We start from the raw sequence: 25270 nt of genomic DNA on the forward strand, positions 1-25270 counted from the left end.
AGCGAACAACAGTGAGTCCTGGGGCAAGGGTCAGTGGGGTCAGTGTCTTGGGCACGTAACGAATAACACTAGATATCTGGGTGAGTTGGGTCAGTGTCTTTTGGTATGAAACGAACAACGCCAGACGAATTGTTCTGGATCAGTAGGTGTCAGTACTCCTACACCTTAAATTCATTATTTGAAATACCATTCCCTTTTTTCTTCTTTTTTTTTTTTTTTACATTTATTTTTATCAATTAATTAATTTATTTTTTATCTATTTTTTTGTTGTTCAACCTATTTCGTTTTCTATACTCAGTTTTTTTTATGTGATTTAAAATAATATTTTTACCATACCATCATTTTATTTTTAATAACAATATTTTAATCTTCAATCATTCTTGTTTTGCATCGGCGCCATATGACCGCGATGTTGCGGCGTTAGAAGCTAAATCAATCAATCCATTCTCTGAAACTGTGCCTCAGTGCCTCAGTGTCTGCACCTTGTTTAGTCTAATTCTTCCAACTCTGTCAATCAACATCTACCTTTCCTTCTTGCTGCTAGTTTGCCAACATTCTGTCTGACCACTCTAGTCCCTCAGACTACCGTCATATTGCTTTAATTTCCTGACTCTATAAAGTGTTTTAATTTATCCTTAACAGGACTTAAACATCTATCACTTCATCACCTCCTATATGATCGCCAGCATGTATTTCCTCTTGGCCGCTCTACATGTGATCTTCTGGCTTTCTTTACTGATTTGCTCATCCTGTTTTAGGGATTTTGATGAAACTTTCGCTTTTCCCTTAGACATATCAAAAGCTTTTGATAGATCCTAACACAAAGCTTCCATACTATCCTCCTGCGACTTCTATCCTTCTCTGTGTAACTTCATCTCAAGTTTCCTTTCTGTCCGTTCTTTTGTTGTTGTGGTAGAAGGTCACTGTTTCTCTCTGAAATCTATTGCCAGTGGTGTTTATTAGGATTCTTTCGAATCACCCACTCTCTTCCCATTATTCGTCAACGATCTTCTAAGCCAAACTTCTTGTCCTATCCACTTCTACGATGATGATACTGTACCACCCTGCAATTTCCACGTAATTTCGTAGACATCTAACTCTTCAGGAATTAAACAACAGCTCACGCAGGAAAGCCACAGTACTTCTGACACCTGATCTCTCTAAAATTCCTGATTAAGGCAGAACAAACTTAGTATTATTCAATCCCTGAAAAACTTAATTCCTCCAACGATCAACTCAACACAACCTTCCGGATAACTATCTCCTCTTCTTTAATGGCACTCATCTGTTCCCCTATTCTACAATGAACATCCTTGGTCTGTCTTTTACTTATAATCTAAATTGGAAACTTCACATCTCATCTTTAGTTAAAACAGCTTCTATGACGTTAGGCATTCTGAGGCGTCTCCGCCATTTTTTCTCACCATCCGAACTGCTAATTATGTATAGGGGCCTGATCGTCCATGTCTGGAGTACGCTTCACATGTATGGGGGGGGTTCCACTCATGTCGTCTTATCAGCTCCTCTCCTATAACAGACCTCCTTCAGCCTCTTTCTCATCACCGCAATATTGCACCTCTTGCTATCTTCTACCACTATTTTCACGCTAACTGGTTTTCTGATCTTGCTAACAGCATGCCTCCCCTCTTGCAACAGTCTCGCTGCACAGTACTTTCTACTTTCTCACAACCCTATTGTGTCCACCTCTTTAATGCAAGAGTTAACAAGTATTCTCAGTCATTCATGCCCTTTCCTGGTAAACTCTGGAATTCCCTGCCTGATATATATATATATATATATATATATATATATATATATATATATATATATATATATATATATATATATATATATATATATATATATATATATATATATATATATATGACTCGTACTATATTTTCTGTGTACAACTAGGCAAGGCAACTTCGTTAACTGCGGACACACTAACATTGTAATAACGGCCACAAGGCGACGCCGTCACCTGCTGATTGGTTGAAGTATTAACGTCCTCTTCATAAATGTACGTCAGATTGACTTAGTGTTCCAGGCAAAATCTTTACTTATTTCACAGGTACGTGATTATCTATATATGTATAATCTGATACTTTGTAAGTAATGAGAATTTTGTTTAGGAAATACTCAGTTTACGGTATACTTTAAAACAAACATGACTAAGTGAAAGCATCGACTAGTGACAGCACACCCCTGTTCCCGTGTCCTCAGGTGTCGATATTACGATGCAGAAGCAATGAAAATTACAATAATAATTCATGTGGTATTCAAGAAAAACAATTTAATAAAAGCTTACGAACCAGAGAGAGGTTTAAACAGCTGAAGGTATTGCGCCAACGTTTTAGGTTTCGGGGACATAATACAAAGAGACTCCGATCTATAGATCCGTGAGTAATCGACGACCTTCATTCTGCCGGGTGTCATGGAGAGAATGAAGGAAAAGTCAGCCTCTTCATGCTGGAGAGTGCCCACCGTGCCCGACCAGTTCCCATCACCAAGAGGGAGACCGAATTGCGGCACTTCAGGCGGCCTGGCTTCGTATCTGTCGGGATACATATAAACGCTCACACCAGGTATGTTTAAAAAATATCCCTTAACAACTACTGTTCTGTTGTGTTACGTGTACATTTTCTTCACTAGCACATACAAAAATGTTATATGTTATTTTCTATAGGGATTTGACAGCGTAGATTCTACACAAAAAAATTACCACTTTATGCCGCGTGCCGACTCTCGAGTACGTAGCAAGGCGAGGAGGTATGAAAGGAGGCAGAGGCCCATCTAGGCGAGCGGCTCTGTCACATGTTAATTATTTCGCAAGATAAAACTAGTAAAACGCCTCAGAAGGCGATTGACGACCAAAACTGTCAGTAACGCAAAAATGGAAGAGAAAGAGAGAGAGAGAGAGAGAGAGAGAGAGAGAGAGAGAGAGAGAGAGAGAGAGAGAGAGAGAGAGAGAGAGAGAGAGAGAGAGAGACAGAGAGAGAGAGAATTTCAGGCACCCCGCACATCGCGCACTTACCTAATATTCAAATCAGTCTAGCTCAAAACTTTGCGATATCCCAATGGTTGTGCTGTATACCGTTGAACAGGAAATTTCATCTTGTGTTCAGTGCTGTGCGTTCGCTTTTGTTAAGACAAAAAAAGTTCATGAAAATTACAGAAAACTAACGGTCAGTTTATTAAATGTTTTATTATGTATTTTGCTCACGCGCAATACTGTTGCATATTCTGCATCTTTTTTCGCTATAACTTATATTAATCTTATTACCTACAAAATTCTAGCTTTATCAGGTCGTTAATTGAAATGTTGGCGACAATTACAGGCACCACGAGAGCTTAATGATTGTGTTATATACCGTTGGATAGAACATTTAATTTTGTGTTCAGTGGTACGTATTCGCTCTCATTGAGACAAAAGGAAGTTGGAGAAAATTGCAGAAAACTAAATCATTTTACAAAAAAAGTTTTATACTGTATTTTGCACATGCAACATCGGATGTAAAACATCCACGCAGTAAATTTTTGTAATCTTTCAAATCTCGTTGGTTTAGTTTGGCCATTATCTCATCAGCGGCAGATTCGAAGCTCTGAATTCTTATCTGTACAGTAGCTTTAGATATTCAAGTCTGTCAATCATTAGTGTGTGTGTGTATGTGACTGCGTTCGGGTTTTCGTAATGTTTCAGGTGTTACATTTTATTTTCTTAGAAAATCTTGACACGACTTCTGTCTTAGAAAGTACCTTTGTGATTATATATATATATATATATATATATATATATATATATATATATATATATATATATATATATATATATATATATATATATATATATATATCACGCGTCTACCCCCGCATGAAGCATACCTGCCAATCTATCTAGAATCCCTATAAACGAATTGATTTTATCTTAGCTCCATAGTGACTCGGCTGTAACAACCTGATTACAGAGTTTGCTTCAGCCATCTACTACTCTAGTTGAGAATCCAGTTTCTTTTTATTTCTTTTCAAATCTAACTTTATGAAGCTGGAAACTATACTTCTCGTTATATCTTGAATTTTTGATCTGAAATACTTTGTTTAAATCTTTTACGCCATTTAAATATCTGTTAGATTCCTCGTAATCTAGTATACCTCTGTAATTATTCTGAATTTTAAAACTTTGATTTCTTCGTAACAATATTTTCCATCTGTTGTATAATTTTGCTCACTTTGCTCCATGACCTCTAAGGAGGTCATGGAACGCAGATTTTTTTTTTCTACCTTGATTATGTTGCCTGTTATGCGAGTATTCGCTGTACGAGCAAGTTTTATGGAATGATTTCTTTTAGTTTACATTTCTGATAAACAAACAATAGACAAATAAAATCTTACGTGAAATTCAGCGAGGAAGCCACGGCTTCGAGAATGCTGAAATCTATGGAAATGAGAGGAATGACAGGGTATGCGGGTCCAAGTGGGGACAGGTGGTATCTTGTGTAAGGGTCATGCCTGAGACCCACCACCCTCAAGCGGCGGCCTTGAAGGTTTTGCTCCTCATCCCCTGAATGTGAAAAATGCTTCTATTACTACAGTATAAAATATTTGCATGCATTTATCTATGTGTGTGTGTGTGTGTGTGTGTGTGTGTGTGTGTGTGTGTATATATATATATATATATATATATATATATATATATATATATATATATATATATATATATATATATATATATATATATATATATATATGTATTTTTTTTTTTTTTTCATGTGGGAAGGACACTGGCCAAGGGCAACAAAAATCTAATAAAAAAAATGCCCATTGAAATGCCAGTCCCATAAAAGGGTCAAAGCAGTGGTCAAGAATTGATGAATAAGTGTCTTGAAACCTCCCTCTTGAAGGAATTCAAGTCATAGGAAGGTGGAAATACAGAAGCAGGCAGGGAGTTCCAGAGTTGACCAGAGAAAGGGATGAATGATTGAGAATACTGGTTAACTCTTGCGTTAGAGAGGTGGACAGAATAAGGGTGAGAGAAAGAAGAAAGTCTTGTGCAGCGAGGCCGCGGAAGGAGGGGAGACATGCAATTAGCAAGATCAGAAGAGCAGTTAGCATGAAAATACCGGTAGAAGACAGCTAGATATGCAACACTGCAGCGGTGAGAGAGAGGCTGAAGACACTCAGTTAGAGGAGAGGAGTTGATGAGACGAAAGGCTTTTGATTCCACCCTGTCTAGAAGAGCAGTATGAGTGGAACCCCCCCAGACATGTGAAGCATACTCCATACATGGACGGATAAGGCCCTTGTACAGAGTTAGCAGCGGGGGGGTGAAAAAAAACTGGCGGAGACGTCTCAGAACACCTAACTTCATAGAAGCTGTTTTAGCTAGAGATGAGATGTGAAGTTTCCAGTTCAGATTATAAATAAAGGACAGACCGAGGATGTTCAGTGTAGAAGAGGGGGACAGTTGAGTGTCATTGAAGAAGAGGGGATAGTTGTCTTGAAGGTTGTGTCGAGTTGATAGATGGAGGAATTGAGTTTTTGAGGTATTGAACAATACCAAGTTTGCTCTGCCCCAATCAGAAATTTTAGAAAGATCAGAAGTCAAGCGTTCTGTGGCTTCCCTGCGTGATATGTTTACCTCCTGAAGGGTTGGACGTCTATGAAAAGACGTGGAAAAGTGCAGAGTGGTATCATCAGCGTAGGAGTGGATAAGACAAGAAGTTTGGTTTAGAAGATCATTAATGAATAAGAAGAAGAGAGTGGGTGACAGGACAGAACCCTGAGGAACACCACTGTTAATAGATTTAGGAGAAGAACAGTGACCGTCTACCACAGCAGCAATAGAACGGTCAGAAAGGAAACTTGAGATGAAGTTACAGAGAGAAGGATAGAAACCGTGGGAGGGTAGTTTGGAAATCAAAGCTTTGTGCCAGACTCTATCAAAAGCTTTTGATATGTCCAAGGCAACAGCAAAAGTTTCACCAAAATCTCTAAAAGAGGATGACCAAGACTCAGTAAGGAAAGCCAGAAGATCAACAGTAGAGCGGCCTTGATGGAACCCATACCGGCGATCAGATAGAAGGTTGCGAAGTGATAGATGTTTAAGAATCTTCCTGTTGAGGATAGATTCAAAAACTCTAGATAGGCAGGAAATTAAAGTAATAGGACGGTAGTTTGAGGGATTAGAACGGTCACCCTTTTTAGGAACAGGTTGAATATAGGCAAACTTCCGGCAAGAAGGAAAGGTAGATGTTGACAGACAGAGCTGAAAGAGTTTGACTAGGCAAGGTGCAAGCACGGAGGCACAGTTTCGAAGAACAATAGGAGGGACCCCATCAGGTCCATAAGCCTTCCGAGGGTTTAGGCCAGCGAGGGCATGGAAAACATAATTGCGAAGAATACGTAATATACGTTAATACGTTAACTTCTGCAACATTCGCGGTCTATTTCTAATTTTCAATCTGTAGAACACCACCTCTCCTCTTCTAAACCTCATCTTCTTTTCCTCACTGAAACTCAGGTGTCTGAGGCAACTGACAGTAGCCCCTTTTCTGTTTCCTCCTACTTTCTCTATCCTCATTTTCGATCCAAAGCTGGATGCTGCGTTTATGTGCGTTTATGTGGCTTGTTCCTCCCTCTCCTCCACCCTCTGACTACTTCATGCCACGTATTAAAATTCTTCGCAATGATGTTTTCCATGCCCTCGCTGGCCTAAACCCTCGGAAGGCTTATGGACCTGATGGGGACTTAACCTACTCTCGTGCCCACGCTCTTGAATCTTCCGAGTTTTCTACCATCTGGCTACGACTACAGAGTCACTCTCATACTAAATTTATCTGTGCTGTATACCTCTCTCCTAACTCCTCTGACTATAAGAAATTCTTTGACTACTTAACTTCCAAAGTGGAACACATTCTGACCCTCTTCCCTTTTGCAGAGATCTCCATTCTTGGAGATTTCAATGTTCACCACCAGCTTTGGCTTTTCTCTCCCTTCACTGACCATCCAGGTGAACTAGTCTACAACTTTGCTATCCTCCATGACCTAGAGCCATGCACCAAGGGTGCAACACCCTACTCGCATTCCTGACCGTCTTGGAGATACGCCCAACATTCTTGACCTTTTCCTGACCTCTAATCCTTCTGCTTATGCTGTCACCCTTTCTTCTCCGTTGGGCTCCTCCGATCACAATCTCATATCTTTATCTTGTCCTATCACTCCAATCCCTCCTCAGGATCCCCCTAAGCGAAGGTGCCTCTGGCGTTTTGCCTCTGCCAGTTAGGGGGACCTGAGGAGGTATTTTGCTGATTTTCCTTGGAATGACTACTGCTTCCGTGTCAGAGACCCGTCTTTGTGTGCTGAGCGCATAACAGAGGTGATAGTGTCTGGCATAGAGGCGTACATTCCTCACTCTTTTTCTCGTCCTAAACCTTCTAAACCTTGGTTTAACACAGTTTGTTCTCGTGCTATACATGATAGAGAGGTGGCCCACAAAAGGTACTTAAGCCTTCCATCACCAGAATCTCATGCACTTTATATTTCTGCCCGGAACCATGCCAAGTCTGTTCTCCAACTAGCCAAAAACTCCCTCATTCACAGAAAATGTCAAAACCTTTCAAGATCTAACTCCCCTCATGATTTCTGGCATCTAGCCAAAAATATCTCCAATAACTTTGCTTCTTCTACTTTCCCTCCTCTACTTCAACCAGATGGCACCACTGCTATCACATCTATTTCTAAAGCTGAACTCTTTGCTCAAACTTTTGCTAAAAACTCTACCTTGGACGATTCTGGGCTTGTTCCTCCCTCTCCTCCACCCTCTGACTACTTCATGCCACGTATTAAATTTCTTCGCAATGATGTTTTCCATGCCCTCGCTGGCCTAAACCCTCGGAAGGCTTATGGACCTGATGGGGTCCCTCCTATTGTTCTCCGAAACTGTGCCTCCGTGCTTGCACCTTGCCTAGTCAAACTCTTTCAGCTCTGTTTGTCAACATCTACCTTTCCTTCTTGCTGGAAGTTTGCCTACATTCAACCTGTTCCTAAAAAGGGTGACCGTTCTAATCCCTCAAACTACCGTCCTATTGCTTAAATTTCCTGCCTATCTAAAGTTTTTGAGTCTATCCTCAACAGGAAGGTTCTTAAACATCTATCACTTCACAACCTTCTATCTGATCGCCAGTATGGGTTCCGTCAAGACCGCTCTACTGGTGATTTTCTGGCTTTCCTTACTGAGTCTTGGTCATCCTCTTTTAGAGATTTTGGTGAAACTTTTGCTGTTGCCTTGGACATATCAAAAGCTTTTGATAGAGTCTGGCACAAAGTTTTGATTTCCAAACTACCCTCCTACGGTTTCTATCCTTCTCTCTGTAACTTCATCTCAAGTTTCCTTTCTGACCATTCTATTGCTGCTGTGGTAGACGGTCACTGTTCTTCTCCTAAATCTATTAACAGTGGTGTTCCTCAGGGTTCTGTCCTGTCACCAACTCTCTTCTTATTATTCATTAATGATCTTCTAAACCAAACTTCTTGTCCTATCCACTCCTACGCTGATGATACCACCCTGCACTTTTCCACGTCTTTTCATAGACGTCCAACCCTTCAGGAGGTAAACATAGCACGCAGGGAAGCCACAGAACGCCTGACTTCTGATCCTTCTAAAATTTCTGATTGGGGCAAAGCAAACTTGGTATTGTTCAATGCCTCAAAAACTCAATTCCTCCATCTATCAACTCGACACAATCTTCAAGACAACTATCCCCTCTTCTTCAATGACACTCAACTGTCCCCCTCTTCTACACTGAACATCCTCGGTCTGTCCTTTACTTATAATCTGAACTGGAAACTTCACATCTCATCTCTAGCTAAAACAGCTTCTATGAAGTTAGGTGTTCTGAGACGTCTCCGCCAGTTTTTCTCACCCCCCGAGCTGGTAACTCTGTACAAGGGCCTTATCCGTCCATGTATGGAGTATGCTTCACATGTCTGGGGGGTTCCACTCATACTGCTCTTCTAGACAGGGTGGAATCAAAAGCTTTTCGTCTCATCAACTCCTCTCCTCTAACTGACTGTCTTCAGCCTCTCTCTCACCGCCGCAATGTTGCATATCTAGGTGTCTTCTACCGCTATTTTCATGCTAACTGCTTTTCTGATCTTGCTAACTGCATGCCTCCCCTCCTTCCGCGGCCTCGCTGCACAAGACTTTCTTCTTTTTCTCACCCCTATTCTGTCCACCTCTCTAACGCAAGAGTTAACCAGTATTCTCAATCATTCATCCCTTTCTCTGGTAAACTCTGGAACTCCCTGCCTGCTTCTGTATTTCCACCTTCCTATGACTTGAATTCCTTCAAGAGGGAGGTTTCAAGACACTTATCCACCAATTTTTGACCACTGCCTTGACCCTTTTACGGGACTGGCATTTCAGTGGGCATTTTTTTTTATTGATTTTTGTTGCCCTTGGCCAGTATCCTTCTTACATAAAAAAAAATGAATAAATAAATAAAATATATATATATATATATATATATATATATATATATATATATATATATATATATATATATATATATATATATATATATATATATATATATATATATATATATATATATATATATATATATATATAACTTACTCAAAAACAAGCCGGATATTAGATTTTCCAACCCCTTCATCGCCGTTTGCAGCGTCCCTGAGAACAGCAACTGGACGCCAGCCATACTTGCATTACAGTAGAGACAACGCTTGAGCAATCGGACATGAACAGGTGATGTGCCTGACGAGGCATGTTCCTGGTTTTCTGTAGGACGGTATAGTATTGTTAGTATCTTTGTAATTATGATAAAAACGAAATGTCGATATTACACAGAAAATAGCTTTGGCACATTTATTACTATCACTACAGATAGTAGAAAAATTATCTCTGAGACATGCTAAATCATTAATCTAAAAGTTTGCTTTTATCAAGCTTAAACATTGTATGATGAATCACGATGTCTTGAGTACCTGACGGGAGTTGTGGTTGTTGGTATTGGCCTCGGGTTTCCAGACGGTCCTGTGTATTGCCAGGTTTTTCTTGTTTTATGCATTTTTGTATGTATATTTGTAGGTCATATTATGAATATTTATTTTTGTGTGTCTTTTGTATATTACTTGGGTGAGGCTTAACATATAGGGAAATGAGGTGTTATCAAGTGCATTCTGGGTGGCCAGTGGTGACGTGGCCAGGGTTGCGTCGACACCAGTGTGGTGTTGGTTGTATGGGGTGCACCTGGGTCCTGTGTTGGCCTTTAAAGGTATGTTAAGCACTATAAATTTTTCTATTTGACTGTGCTTATTATGTGTGTTGTTAGATGTGGGTATGGTTCTGGGAAAATGTGTGGATTGCCTCCACACGGTGCATATCTGTGCAGGATTTATGTGGTGACGTGACTACGGTGCAGTGAGTAGGTGGTGGAATGCGGGCGACCCGACACATTGCGAATTACCAGGGGTTGTGCGGGGTGCACTAGGTTCCTGTGGTGTCCTTCCAAGCTGGGAAGGTTTAGAATGGATAGTGGATGTGCAGTGACAGGAAGTACTACGTAAGTTACTTTGTTTTGTGAATGTCTTTGATGAAGTTCAGGGTCAAGTTTTTTCATTTTGTGTGATTCCCATATCTTCAGTACAACTCAAACATAGGTGGTATAGACAGGCTAGACTAGAACATAGCCAAGTAACGTATCGCGGATCGGAAAAAAAAAGGTTATATATTCCTATTCAATTATACATGCATGGTTATTTATTCGGGAAGGCGGGTATATAGATCTTTTAGCTTTTACGCACCATCAGCTGAAGAATTACGGAGTACTACCATGCAATCCAAGTAGACAGTGAATGTTTACAGCTCAAAATGCACACGTAGATAACTAAAGATATGACAATAAGGGAATGATATTTCAAAGAGGATTCCTGAAAGTTGACGCCGATGTATATAACGTAAAGGTCAAACTGTCTATGTTTGCAACAAATGTAATGTTCCCTTGCATGTTAATTGCTCATTAGATTACAACAAAAACACTGTCTGAGTAGGTTAGCAATGTGAATACAAAGGGCAAGGAATTCTTCTTTCATTTTACAAAATTCTGATTTGATTCTTAATAACTTTGAATGTAAAAGGATCCTTTTTATTTACACAAAACTTGGATAATGAAAACCATTAGTGTTCACTAACTATAGTGTACGCGCATTATGTAATGAAAATATAAGAAATATAAAAATGTATGTCACTGAAGTTAGGCGTTCCTAACCATCTATCGCAGTTTTGTTTTATTTTGTTTTGTTTTGTTTTGTTTTGTTTTCTGGTTGACCGCAACCGCAAATTTAACTCCTTATCTGCAACGTACGCACGTTTCACATATATAGGGGATTCACCAACACAGCTGTTTGTCTTCAAACTCCCAGTCGTTCACCATAATGTTGCATTTCTTGTTATCTTCTATTGTTCTTTTCACATTGAGGGTTTTTTTTATGACCTCACTAACTGAATGCCTTACTTCTTCCTGCAGCCCCGCTGCAGAAGATCTTTTTTTCTTTCTCCAAGCTTAATTATGTACACCTCTGTCCTGAAAGTGCTAACCTGTATTCTCAGTCTTTTATCCAAGAGGTACCCAAGTAAGGCGACAGTCAAATTTAAGTCCCAGGCAACAAGAGATTAATCTGTTATATAGATACAAGTCTGGGTCAGGGTGAACACCACGAAGGCGGCAAAAATGTCAAAGCAGAGAAACGAGATCCCCCAGGAGCACCCCACTAGGAAATCCTGTTGATGTTAGCTGTAACTTTCTCTCGATCAATGGCATCCGCGCCGCAGAAAAGGGAATTGACAAGTCATCGACATATAAGCTACCACGAATTCCTTCTGGAAGCACACTAGTGGCACTGTTTATAACCATAGCAAAAAACGTGACACAAAGTATACTTCCTTGCGGCACTCCATCTTCAAGTGGAAGGGCTTCGGACAGAACGCCCCCAATTCGTTGTCGTGCCAGATCTCTCCCGGGTATCTCACCCTTTTTATGCGGGTACGGTGTCGTGCCAAATCTCTCCCGGGTCCAAATTTCTCCCGGTTGACGTCACTGCGCATGCACACCATATCGAAGCGACAGCATCAAAACATCACCCAGGTATTTTATATATTTTACGTATTATCAACTACTTTTTTTAAATTTTATTGGCAAATTACTATTGCTTCATTGTATATGGATATGTTAGGGTAGGAATGGAGCAAGTAAACAAGAGAAGTAAGTGCTAACAGAGCACCAAAATCTTTTCTTTCTGAATATATCAAGCCCTACCACCATGTTTTATATTTATGTATTTTACGTATTGTCAACATCGGTATGGAATTTTATTGACAAACTATAAATACCCCATTATCTGTGGAATATTTTAAACATAAAACGTGGCGGCAGGACTTGACATATGGAAAGGGAGAAGATTCTGGTGCTCTGTTGTCATTCACTACTTTTGTTTACTTGCTGCATTCCTATCTTAACATATTCAACAGGCAATGAAGCATTAGTAATTTGTCAATAACTCCATAACGATGTTGATAATGCGTAAAATACATAACATGGAGGTACGACTTCACACTTGCAAAGGGAGATTTTGGTGTTGTTATCACTCACTGCTCCTGTTTACTTGCTCCATTCCTAGCCTAACATATCCATATACAATGAAGCAATAGTGATTTGTCAATAAAACCTCAAAAGTTAGTTGGTAATACGTAAAAATATATAAAATACCTGGATGATGTTTTGGTGCTGCCGCCTCGATATGGTGTGCATGTGCAGTGGCGTCACCCTGGAGAAATTTGGCACGACACCGTACCCACAAAAAAAAAAAAAAGGGGGGAGATAAAAACTTCTGCATAAGATCAGGGAGTCAGCCAAGAAGACCAGACTAAGTAATAACTGCTCACCAACTGATCTTTTCCATGCTTTTCGATGGGAATAATTTAAGCAGTACCCCAAAGAAAAAGGAAAATCACCAGTATTCCAAATAAAGTAAAGTCTAATAAAAAGAATAAGCCCTATCAGACATGTGGCGTAAAAACGCATATGGGATCTCATCAAGGCCTGGTGACGTATCATTGCGCTAAGAAACAGCTATCTTTATACCTAAGAGAGAAAAGGAGACATAACAAGTTGCACCATAAACGAATGAGTATCCTTCCTGAAAACGCTCATAGAGTGATCTGCAAATACGTCAACAACCACTTTGTGATCAGCCACCATCTCATCACCGTGAGACAATACAATAGGGATAGGAGGCGAAAACTTCCCAGAAATCTTGCGAACTCTGTTCCACACTTGTCTAAGCGGGGTCTGACCTTTCAAAGACGTTAGCTGCGCATTCTTTAAAACGCGCCGAGCCTGACCCCACCCCTGTCAGGAGGAGTCCATGCACTGAGGTCTCCATGATGTCGGCGAAGATAAGAGAAGCCACCGCGCTTCGTTCTCACCGCAGCAGAGCAATCATTGCTCCACCAAAGGACCAGACATTTGGGGGAAAACGGCCAGACGTCCTAGGAATGGACTGGAGAGCAGCAGATTCTAAAATTTCAGAACTATCAAAGTCATCCAATGAATGATGGTTGAGGTGAAGTGAGTTCCGTAAAAAGCTATCACTCAGGCTTAGCTAGACGCCACTGGGGAATATGAGACCATGTTTCAGATTCTGCTAATTTCAGTGTAATAAGAAAATGATCGCTGCCATACAAATCTTAGAAAAACTGCCAATTAAAATTTAAAAAGTATTAGGGGAACTGAGAAAAATATCAATAGCTGTAAAAGTATCAATATGACTTTGAAAATGCGCTGTATCCCCTGAATCTGAAATCCCCAACTCCTCATCCTCTACAAAATAAGCTAGTAAAACATCTCTGGGGATTCATTGTGCTGTCATCCCACAGCGGGTGGCTACAATTGTATCAATTGATTTCTGCACACCTGCTGCTACCACTGTATCAGATGTGAATCCACTTGCCACCACTATTCTAGTTGAAGTCACTACCAACTGTACCGGTTGATTTCCACCACCTGCTGCTTTAATGAAGACTTACTGGGTGTTGTCTTGAGATGATGGTAGCAGTAACAGATGTGGTAGCTCGTTGGAGCTCTCCAATACACACAAATACGTATCATCTCTTCTTCCTTTATGTTGATGATGTTACAGACGATATGATTTAGAAGTCCGATTTACACAGTACACATTTGAGAACTGAGACACTGATATGACAGACGTGCATTGATGCTTCGACTCTCTTTTTCTCTGATGGCTGACTCTAGCTACACACAAAGGTCTATTTATGGAAATGAAGAAGATCGCGATCAGAAAAAGCTGACCAGTGGTAAAGATGAAGGGATGACCAATCAAATGCTATGGGTGGAAATAAATTAACCAACCAAAGTTGTCGTTATTTTAGTCAATGATATACGAGCAGGTGTTTTTCCCAGAGACACCGGCGATAAGATGCGAGGAATGTGAGGAAGGTGTGATGCCCCCTTGAAAGGGAGAGAGAAAGAAAAGATTTGAAAATAGACTCAACCACGTGGGGGCACCAAACAAGTGGAACACAGTGAGCAATGAAACATATACGACTGATATACAGAAAAGGAGACGGTAAGTCTGTCATGAGGCGGGTAAGATCACCCATCTCGAGAACACTGGGTGGAAGATATATACTATATAACACCAGTTTAAAAAAATTTTGACTGCAGCAGCTTCAGTTGGAATTTACAGGTCGAGGTCACTGTAAGGTATGTGCAGTGCCACCAGTGGTGGCCTTGCCATAAATTTAAATTTAAATAAAATGCACAATATTTGGAAGGAGAGGGAGGAACCGAGTCTTCCACCATTGTCTCTTAGAGATATGCACTCACTAGAGAGAAACGTGATAGGAGGAGACTCGCACACAAACCACGACAATTCCATTGAAGGATTCTGAATAGAGAATAGAGATAAATAGATGAATAGAGAGAAGTTCCACTTGCCAATCTGACTAGGTACCTTACTCGAGCGGCGATGATTATCTAGTCCTGCGTCGCTTGTATTAACAGAAACCAGAGATGGTGCACCTCATGCAGGGATAGGAACCCGCACACAAGTCTCTGAAATTTCTGAAGAGACCGAAGTAGGAGGATTCTTGAAGGAAGATGTATTGTGAATACATGCAGAAAAATCCTCAACGTCCATATCGGATGTGGATGAATCACTTTATTGATGCCCGGCTGAGGGTCATCTGATGCTCCCAAAGGAATTTTTCTAGGGGAGCGCCTGTTGAGTTAAGGGACTAAGCAGATCATCAGGATTGTTTCTGAGAATAAACTTCTCATATTTTTCCAAATAGATCCTCTGATATTTTCCAAACAGAGAAGTTGTTGCAGATAGTAACAGCAGGGGCAGCATTCTCACAAGAAGGGGAGGAAACAATTCATGGTTGAGAAAGGCGGGAAGGTGCTGCAATTCTATTAGATGTAGGGGTGGAAGAACTAGTGTTGGGGGAGGTGTATGTGTTAAGCCCAACCCTCCTTCTGAATAAAAAGTTCCCACCTTGCACTATCGAGACTGGTGAACTCAGCATTACCCAGTTTAAGAATGTCATACTGGAGGCGGTATCTCTCACGTTGTCCGGAATGTAATGGGTGAGCTTCCCTGCAGTAGAAACAATAAGGTTCAGCGTCGCATTCAAGAGTAGGGTGTGAGTTAAAGGCAGAGCAGTGACTGCACTGGGACGATTCGTACAGTTCTTCCTACCGTGACCAAACTCATAACAGTAACATTGTAAAGGAAGGTCAATAAAAGCCTTTACTGGGAAAGAAAGAAGACCAGGGATATAAATATAGGTGGGTGTTATCAAGTTATCCGATAATTATTTTTCCCGCGTTATTGATTAATCGATATCGCGGATACTCTTGGTTCTAAACTAGCGATCATCGATCATTTTAGATTTTGGAACATGAGCACTTTGAAGTTTTAAATCTTCAAATTCAAATTAAGTTATTTTACTTAAAACTGTACTTTTCATTAGTAAAGAGACAGCAGAAACATGGAATATGAGTTTTCTAAGATGCTTCTAAGTGTCCTACGATAATTATAAAAATAAAGATTTGGATTTATCGATTTTATTTTTATTTTTTTCAGTATCGGTATCACTAGTATTGGAATTTATTGTTCATTAATCGATAACCGATTTATCGGTTATCGCTAATAAGGTTACAGTTATAGATTTATCGGTTATCGTGATAAATATTTTCGCAGCAATTTTTGCAGCAATTAAACTTTCGGTATAGCTTTATGTATTTAAAGATTCCATCAGAAGGGCAAGGCAGATGAAGGAGCATCATGGCCTGCGTTATATATTCAACTCGGATCAACAGACCTTCACCATATTTCTTGATGTTATTTAAAGAAGTATCTATCACTTTAATTCCTCTTTCTAGATACTTAGCAGAGTTAATAAAGTTACCTCGACCTTCCTTATAATATGCTACAAGCCAGTAATGTGTAGAGGCGTGGTTAAATTTGGGAGCACATCAGCATCATCAGACACTGAGACAAGAATCGATGTCGTCTAAAAATATGTTCCTTGATCGAGTGACCTCAGCAATTAAGTTGTCGTTTCCAAGATGCAGAAAATGTATTGCCTCAAGAGCAGCTTTTGCAGCAATGTTAGATGCAAATATCACATAGCACCAATTAGACAGACAATCACCGTTATATTTGAGACGGATATGGAGAACTGTTCCAAAAGGCTTGAAAACAGAGTGGGTAGTACGGTATGACTTGGATGCATAAACATTAATGATCATAAGAGTGTCAGGATAAGACTTAACAACTGACCTACAGTGTCTTCCAAGAAGAGAAACATCGGCAGGGGGAGTACGAGCTCCAGCCTGAACGTTCGTAACATCACCATCACGACCAAAGGGTGACGTCACGAGGGCCCAGCCCTCGAGGGCCAGAGGGCCCTCTACTACGAACGGGGCGAGCATTGGACACCTCGTCTCCATGGGAGACACTCCCTCCAAAAAAAGGACCTCCCTCCAAAACGCATCCCAGCCTAGACACCCAATCAGCCAGCACAGGATGACCTCAAAAGATGGCCCCTCTGGCGGGCGGCACCGTTGGCCCGTAATGGCAGCAAAACTCCAGGAACCATTTAATCTGGTTCCTCACTGGCGACCTTGCCAGTATGAGTACTCCTCTCCCCTTAAGTAGGGCAGAGGAGGACCTGAAGCCCCCTTTAGCCTCGTTCGACAGCTCATAGGGTTCCCTCACCTCGACAAGATGGTTTCCACTAGAGGGGAAAGAAAAGAGGAGGAAATCACGAATACATTGTTCATGTATTCGGCGTCAGTAAGAGAAAAGTGCAAAATGGACAAAGCGACATGAAGAGGAAGGGACAACAAAGACTCATCAATGTTCAGATCGTTCTTGGGTCACTATAACAATATAAGTCCAGATAATAACAGCATTCATAGAAATTCAAGCAACACGCTTTGCACGTGCAGTTGAGGACTGCGCATCTACTTCTGGTGTCTGGTTTATTTGTCCGAACCTCGGCCATCAAATCTATCTTGACGGCACGATGCAAGGAGATATGACTAGCATTTGCAAAATAGTATGCTGATAAGCCAATGGAATTCTGGTATTATTTTTTTTTTTTTTTGTGACGAAGAGGTATTTTCCTCGAAGAATCTAGCACCACAATCAGTATGGCGCAGTAAACAAAAGATGAGCAAATCCAGTGAATGGTTGCAGGAATAATTGAAATAATCAAGATTTCAACTTGGTTTCCGTCACATTTCAAAAGTTTCCCTGCATAAAAAAAAAGAAAAAACATATTAGATGATTGTAATAAACTACATAGGCAAGTAATAATGCGTTTTGCTCACTTATCATTCCCTACATTCCCTATTACGACCAAGATTTCAACTTGGTTTCCGTGACACAATCATGTCATCAGTTTTCCTACATAAGAAAAAAAAACATGTTGGATGATTGTAATACACCATATAGGCATGTAATAATGCGTTTTCCCCATTTAGGAGTAGGAGTGGATAGGACAACAAGTTTGCTTTAGAAGATCATTGATGAATAATAGGAAGAGAGTGGGTGACAGGACAGAACTCTGAAGAACACCACTGTTAATAGATTTAGGAGAAGAAAAGTGACCGTGTACCACAGCAGCAATAGAACAGTCAGAAAGGAAACTTCTGATGAAGTTACTGAGAGAGGGGCAGAAGCCGTGGAAGGGTGGTTTGGAAATCAAAGCTTTTTGCCAGACTCTATCAAAAGCTTTCAATATCTCCAAGGCAACAGCAAAACTTTCACCAAAATCTCTAAAAGAGGATGACCAAGATTCAGTAAGAAAAGCCAAAAGATCACCAGTGGAGCAGCCTTGACTGAACCCATACTGGCGATCAGATAGAAGGTTGTGAAGTGATAGACGTTCAAGAATCTTCCTGTTGAGGATAGATAGGGAAGAAATTAAAGCAATAGGATGGTAGTTTGAGGGATTAGAACGGTCACCCTTTTATAGGAACAGGCTGAATGTAGGCAAACTTTCAGCAAGAATGTAAGGTAGATATTGACCGACAGATTTAAAAGAGTTCGACTAAGCAAGATGGAAGCACGGAGGTGCAGTTTCGGAGAATAATAGGAGGTACCTCATCAGGTCCACAAGCTTTCTGAGGGTTTAGACCAGCGAGGGCATGGAAAACATCATTGCCAGGAATTTTAATATGTAGCATGAAGTAGTCAGATGGTGGAGGAGAGGGAGGAACAAGCCCTGAATCGTCCAAGGTAGTGTTTTTACCAAATGTTTGAGCGAAGAGTTCAACTTTAGAGATATATGTGATAACAGTGGTGCCATTTGGTTGAAATAAAGGAGGGAAAGAAGAAGAAAAGTTATTGGAGATGTTTTTGTCCAAGTGGCAGAAGTCATGAGGGGAGCTAGATCTTGAAAGATTTTGACACTTTCTATTAATGAAGGAGTTTCTTGGCTACTTGGAGAGCAGACTTAGCATGGTTCCGGATAGAAATATAAAGTGCATGAGATTCTGGTGACAGAATGATCAAGTACCCTTTGTGGGCCACCACTGTATCATGTATAGCACGAGAACAGGCTGTGTTAAACCAAGGTTTGGAAGGTTTAGGTCGAGAAAAAGAGAGAGAAATGTACACCTCCATGCCAGACACTATCACCTCTGTTATGCGCTCGGCACACAGAGATCGGTCTCTGACACGGAAGCAGTAGTCATTCGAAAGAAAATCAGCAAAATACCTCCTCAGGTCCTCCCAACCAGTAGAATCACCTGCTGACACCTCCAACTATGGGGATCCTGAGGAGGGATATCAGCAACAGGACAAGATACAGATATGAGATTGTGATCTGAGTAGCGCAACGGAGAAGAGAGAGTAACAGCATAAGCAGAAGGATTAGAGGTTAGGTAAAGGTCAAGAATGTTGGGCATATCTCCAAGACGGTCAGGAATACGAGTATGGTGTTGCACCTATTGTTCTAGGTCATGGAGGATAGCAAAATTGAAGGTTATTTCACCAGGATGGTCAGTGAAAGGAGAGGAAAGCCAAAGGTGGTGGTGAGCATTGAAGTCTCCAAGAATGGAAACAGAGGCAGCCGGGATGGACCCCGTCAGATCCGTAAGCCTTCCGAGGGTTTAGGCCAGCGAATGCATGGAAAACATCAATGGACATAATTTTAGTGGCAGCATGAAGTAGTCAGACGGTGGAGAAGAGGAGGGAACAAGTCCTGAATCATCCAAGGTAGAGTTGTCAGCAAAGGCTTGAGCGAAGAGTTCGGCTTTAGAAATAGATTAGATGGCAATGGTGCCATTAGGTTGAAGTAAAGGAGGGAAAGATGAAGAAGCAAAGTTATGGGAGATGTTTTCGACTATGTGCCAGAAGTCACGAGGGGAGTTAGGTCTTGAAAGATTTTGACACTTTCTATTAATGAAGAAGTTTTTGGCTAGTTGGAGATCAGATCTGGCATGATTCCTGGCAGAATTATAAGGCGTATGAGATTCAGGTGATGGAAGGTTTAATTACCCTTTGTAGGTCACCTTTCTATCATGTATATCATGGGAACAGGCTGTGTTTATCCAAGGTTTGGAAGCTTTAGGTCGAGAGGGAGTGAGGAATGTATGTCTCCATGCCTGACACTATCACCTGTGTTATGCACTCAGTACACAGATACTGGTCTCTGACATGGAAATAGTTGTCATTCCAAGGAAAATCAGCATAATATCTCCTCAGGCAAAACGTCAGTGGTACCTTCACTTTAGAGCACAAGGTACGATATGAGATTGTGATCGGAGGGGCCCAACGGAGAAGATAGGGTAACAGCATAAGCAGAAAGATTAGAGGTTAAGAAAAGATCAAGAATGTTGGGCGTATCTCCAAAACGGTCAGAAATACGAGTGGGGTGTTGCACCAGTTGCTGTAGGTCGTGGAGGATAGTAAGGTTAAAGTCTAGTTCACCAGGATAGTCAGTGAAAGCCAAAGTTGGTGGTGAACACTGAAATCTCCAAGAATGGAGATCTCCACAAAAGGGAAGAGTCAGAATGTGCTTCACTTTGAAAGTTAAGTAGTCAAAGAGTAGTCGTGCCGTTTGCATAGGGATTTCAGTTGTCAACCTTCCCCACCCAAGCAACTCAGAAAGATCCTGGTAAGCGCTTGACAAGATGTGAGGTTTGTGGATCCTTGGAAGAGCATCCGTGTTACATTGTGCCTCTTATTCGGTGATTAAGAATTTGAGAGATTAAGGTGTGTTCATTAAACGGTGTTCTGCTTTATCCACCCAAGGGCAGCCCTTACTTTGTGTATTCTGAATTCTAAGAGTCTGATCGTGGGACACATAAATGCAGCCCAGTGCCTTGCCCTCACATTGCAGAAGGGAGGAGTGGTCGTATCGCGAGTGGAATCTGGGGCTGGATGGCGTGAAGTGGTGTACGGGAGCTGGTTGAGATATCTGGTCGTCTCACCTCTGCAGAGTATGTTGACATACTGGATGATTCGGAAAGAGTTACTCTGCAGTGTAAGTGAGTTATGGGAGAACCTCTTTTTGCGACCCAATGCTCCCCAACAACTTATTGAGTCATTGCTACGAAGGCTACCAGATGGGGATATACAAATGTATTAATATTATCTTGTGATTTTTTGTGTTTCTAGCAAATGTTGTGATAATCATAGTAGTATGGCACTTATGTTAGTTTGTTGTAATAGATATCACATGTAGAAAAAGAGAAATTCGTTTCTTCTTGCAATAAAGGACAGTAAAAGTTAACTTTTTTTTTTTTCAATTCGTATCCCATGATTTAGATGTGACAATGGGAAAGTCAGTAAATATATTAAATATCTTATGTGCTTCAGACATTATTTGAAAAAGATGAGTAGTACAAAAAAAAGTTAATGTATCTGAGAACGCCAACGTCGCGAGGATACAAATTATTATATGACGTATGAGGTGTATATCAATCATATCATCGTTATTATCATTATCATTATATATATTCATAATTTCATGCTGTGTGTCCTGTTGTTCAGTATGCCTTCCACGTGGTGAGTCTGTCATATTTTTATCTTCTACTCGTACCCCACTCTCAAAGGTGTTTACTCACTTTCCCTACATTGCTTGCCAGTCCTTAAGGTAAATATCTGCATTGCCTTCCTCGCAGGTCATTGGTCCATATTAAGATCACATCTCATTACCTCAAAATCTCCAGTTCCATATTATGATTGGTCTAACTTTTATCTATACCATTGGCCAGCTTCTGGCCGCGATCCACTTTTTCCCATAAATAGACATGTATGTGTAGTTAGCATCAATTCAGTTCAGAGAGAGAGAGAAAGAGAGAGACAGCAGTCATCAGAGAAGTCAGTTCAGAAAGAGTCGAGTACATAAAATCATTCACGTCATATTACATCCGTCATATCAGTGTCTCTCGAAATCACGCGTGTATTACTTCTACTACATCATTAAAATAGGAAAGGTGACACGTGTTTGTGTGACTCCTTTATTCGCACATAATCTATCACTCCAATCCCTCCTCAGGATCCCCCTAAGCGAAGGTGCCTCTGGCGTTTTGCTTCTGCTAGTTGGGGAGACCTGAGGAGGTATTTTGCTGATTTTCCATGGAATAACTACTGCTTCCGTGTCAGAGACCCGTCTTTGTGTGCTGAGCGCATAACAGAGGTGATAGTGTCTGGCATGGAGGCGTACATTCCTCACTCTTTTTCTCGTCCTAAACTTTCTAAACCTTGGTTTAACACAGCTTGTTCTCGTGCCATACATGATAGAGAGGTGGCCCACAAAAGGTACTTAAGCCTTCCATCACCAGAATCTCATGCACTTTATATTTCTGCCCGGAACCATGCCAAGTCTGTTCTCCAACTAGCCAAAAACTCATTCATTAACAGAAAATGTCAAAACCTTTCAAGATCTAACTCCCCTCGTGATTTCTGACATCTAGCCAAAAATATCTCCAATAACTTTACTTCTTCTTCTTTCCCTCCTCTACTTCAACCAGATGGCACCACTGCTATCACATCTATTTCTAAAGCTGAACTCTTTACTCAAACCTTTGCTAAAAACTCTACCTTGGACGATTCTGGGCTTGTTCCTCCCTCTCCTCCACCCTCTGACTACTTCATGCCACGTATTAAATTTCTTCGCAATGATGTTTTCCATGCCCTCGCTGGCCTAAACCCTCGGAAGGCTTATGGACCTGATGGGGTCCCTCCTATTGTTCTCCGAAACTGTGCCTCCGTACTTGCACCTTGCCTAGTCAAACTCTTTCAGCTCTGTCTGTCAACATCTACCTTTCCTTCTTGCTGGAAGTTTGCCTACATTCAACCTGTTCCTAAAAAGGGTGACCGCTCTAATCCTTCAAACTACCGTCCTATTGCTTTAAATTCCTGCTTATCTAAAGTTTTTGAATTTATCCTCAACAGGAAGATTCTTAAACATCTATCACTTCACAACATTCTATCTGATCGCCAGTATGGGTTCCGTCAAGGCCGCTCTTCTGGTGATCTTCTGGCTTTCCTTACTGAGTCTTGGTCATCCTCTTTTAGAGATTTTGGTGAAACTTTGATAGAGTCTGGCACAAAGCTTTGATTTCCAAACTACCCTCCTACGGTTTCTATCCTTCTCTCTGTAACTTCATCTCAAGTTTCCTTTCTGACCGTTCTATTGCTGCTGTGGTAGACGGTCATTGTTCTTCTCCTAAATCTATTAACAGTGGTGTTCCTCAGGGTTCTGTCCTGTCACCGACTCTCTTCTTATTATTCATTAATGATCTTCTAAACCAAACTTCTTGTCCTATCCACTCCTACGCTGATGATACCACCCTGCACTTTTCCACGTCTTTTCTTAGACGTCCAACCCTTCAGGAGGTAAACATATCACACAGGGAAGCCACAGAACGCCTGACTTCTGATCTTTCTAAAATTTCTGATTGGGGCAGAGCAAACTTGGTATTGTTCAATGCCTCAAAAACTCAATTCCTCCATCTATCAACTCGACACAACCTTCCAGACAACTATCCCCTCTTCTTCAATGACACTCAACTGTCCCCCTCTTCTACACTGAACATCCTCGGTCTGTCCTTTACTTATAATCTGAACTGGAAACTTCACATCTCATCTCTAGCTAAAACACCTTCTATGAAGTTAGGTGTTCTGAGACGTCTCCGCCAGTTTTTCTCACCCCCCGAGCTGCTAACTCTGTACAAGGGCCTTATCCGTACATGTATGGAGTATGCTTCACATGTCTGGGGGGTTCCACTCATACTGCTCTTCTAGACAGGGTGGAATCAAAAGCTTTTCGTCTCATCAACTCCTCTCCTCTAACTGACTGTCTTCAGCCTCTCTCTCACCGCCGCAATGTTGCATATCTAGCTGTCTTCTACCGCTATTTTCATGCTAACTGCTCTTTTGATCTTGCTAACTGCATGCCTCCCCTCCTTCCGCGGCCTCGCTGCACAAGACTTTCTTCTTTCTCTCACCCCTATTCTGTCCACCTCTCTAACGCAAGAGTTAACCAGTATTCTCAATCATTCATCCCTTTCTCTGGTAAACTCTGGAACTCCCTGCCTACTTCTGTATTTCCACCTTCCTATGACTTGAATTCCTTCAAGAGGGAGGTTTCAAGACACTTATCCACCAATTTTTGACCACTGCTTTGACCCTTTTAGGGACTGGCATTTCAGTGGGCATTTTTTTATTATATTTTTGTTGCCCTTGGCCAGTATCCTTCCTACATAAAAAAAAAAAAAAAACTTATCCACGTAACTCCAACGAGCCACCACATCTGTTGCTGCTACTATCATCTCAAGACAACACTCAGTAAGTCTTCATCAAGGCGGCATTAAGTGGTGAACAGTGAACTTATAAATCTACCAACCAGTGGCAGTGGCTCAACTAGAACAGCGGCGAGCGGGTCTCATCTGTTACAGCGGTGAGCATTTTATCCGAGACAAACTAGTACAGGTGTGGTGAGTATCGAAGCTCACATGGCAGTGATACCAACCGTTCCTGTTGTCAGGAACATGCGACAGGCATCGCCGTAAGGTTAGCCTTTACCAGATGTTTAACCAAAGTTCATGACACGACTCTAGCTAGTATTTGACTTTACATGGATATGGTGACACAACTATGATATAACAGCAAAGAACAACACTGTCTCACCATTAGAACACTGCAATACCTGGTACTATAACAGTGACATTGTCAGCACTGTGTGAGCGCTGAATATCGTCTGGCGAGGCTGGTGGTTCAAGGATTAAGGGAGCGAAGTAAAGTGCGTGATGAGTGTTGCGTAGGGCGCGATGGAGAAGCACGTGCCTTGCCCCCGCCCAGGAACCCACGACCAAAACCCGCGTCTCTGGCCACAGCCTTATCTCAGACTCCTCCAGGAACCTGAAAGGCCGGTGCCCTTAATGTTTGCGTGAAGTGCTACTACCACTACTATTATCACTACTACTAACACTACTACTACTACTACTATTAGATAAAATATTAACATTAACATGATAATCCAAGGGTGGAAAGGGAAGGTGTATATGCGCAGGTGTTTTCACACTGGGCAGACACGTGGTGAGAGGGAGGTGAGGTGCGAGCCGTCACCTAATAATACTAAGTGTGGCATTCCTCTGAGTACAAGTAATAGTAGTAGTAGCAGTAATATATATATATATATATATAT

General features: G+C 41.2%; 1 protein-coding gene across 1 annotated transcript; it reads right to left on the bottom strand.

Moving 5' to 3' along the window:
• Positions 1–2227: 2227 nt before the first annotated feature.
• Positions 2228–24985, bottom strand: LOC135092654 (probable glutamate receptor). The gene is made up of 4 exons (XM_063991255.1): positions 24773–24985; positions 9635–9799; positions 4393–4561; positions 2228–2557 (listed from the first exon to the last, which is right to left on the bottom strand). Exons 2-4 carry the CDS (start codon positions 9717–9719, stop codon positions 2308–2310), a joined length of 504 nt encoding a protein of 167 aa, XP_063847325.1. The 5' UTR covers positions 9720–9799; positions 24773–24985; the 3' UTR covers positions 2228–2307.
• Between the last annotated feature and the right edge of the window lie 285 nt (positions 24986–25270).

The sequence above is a fragment of the Scylla paramamosain genome, chromosome 40 (assembly GCF_035594125.1).
Source record: "Scylla paramamosain isolate STU-SP2022 chromosome 40, ASM3559412v1, whole genome shotgun sequence".
In the NCBI taxonomy this organism is placed as follows: domain Eukaryota; kingdom Metazoa; phylum Arthropoda; class Malacostraca; order Decapoda; family Portunidae; genus Scylla; species Scylla paramamosain.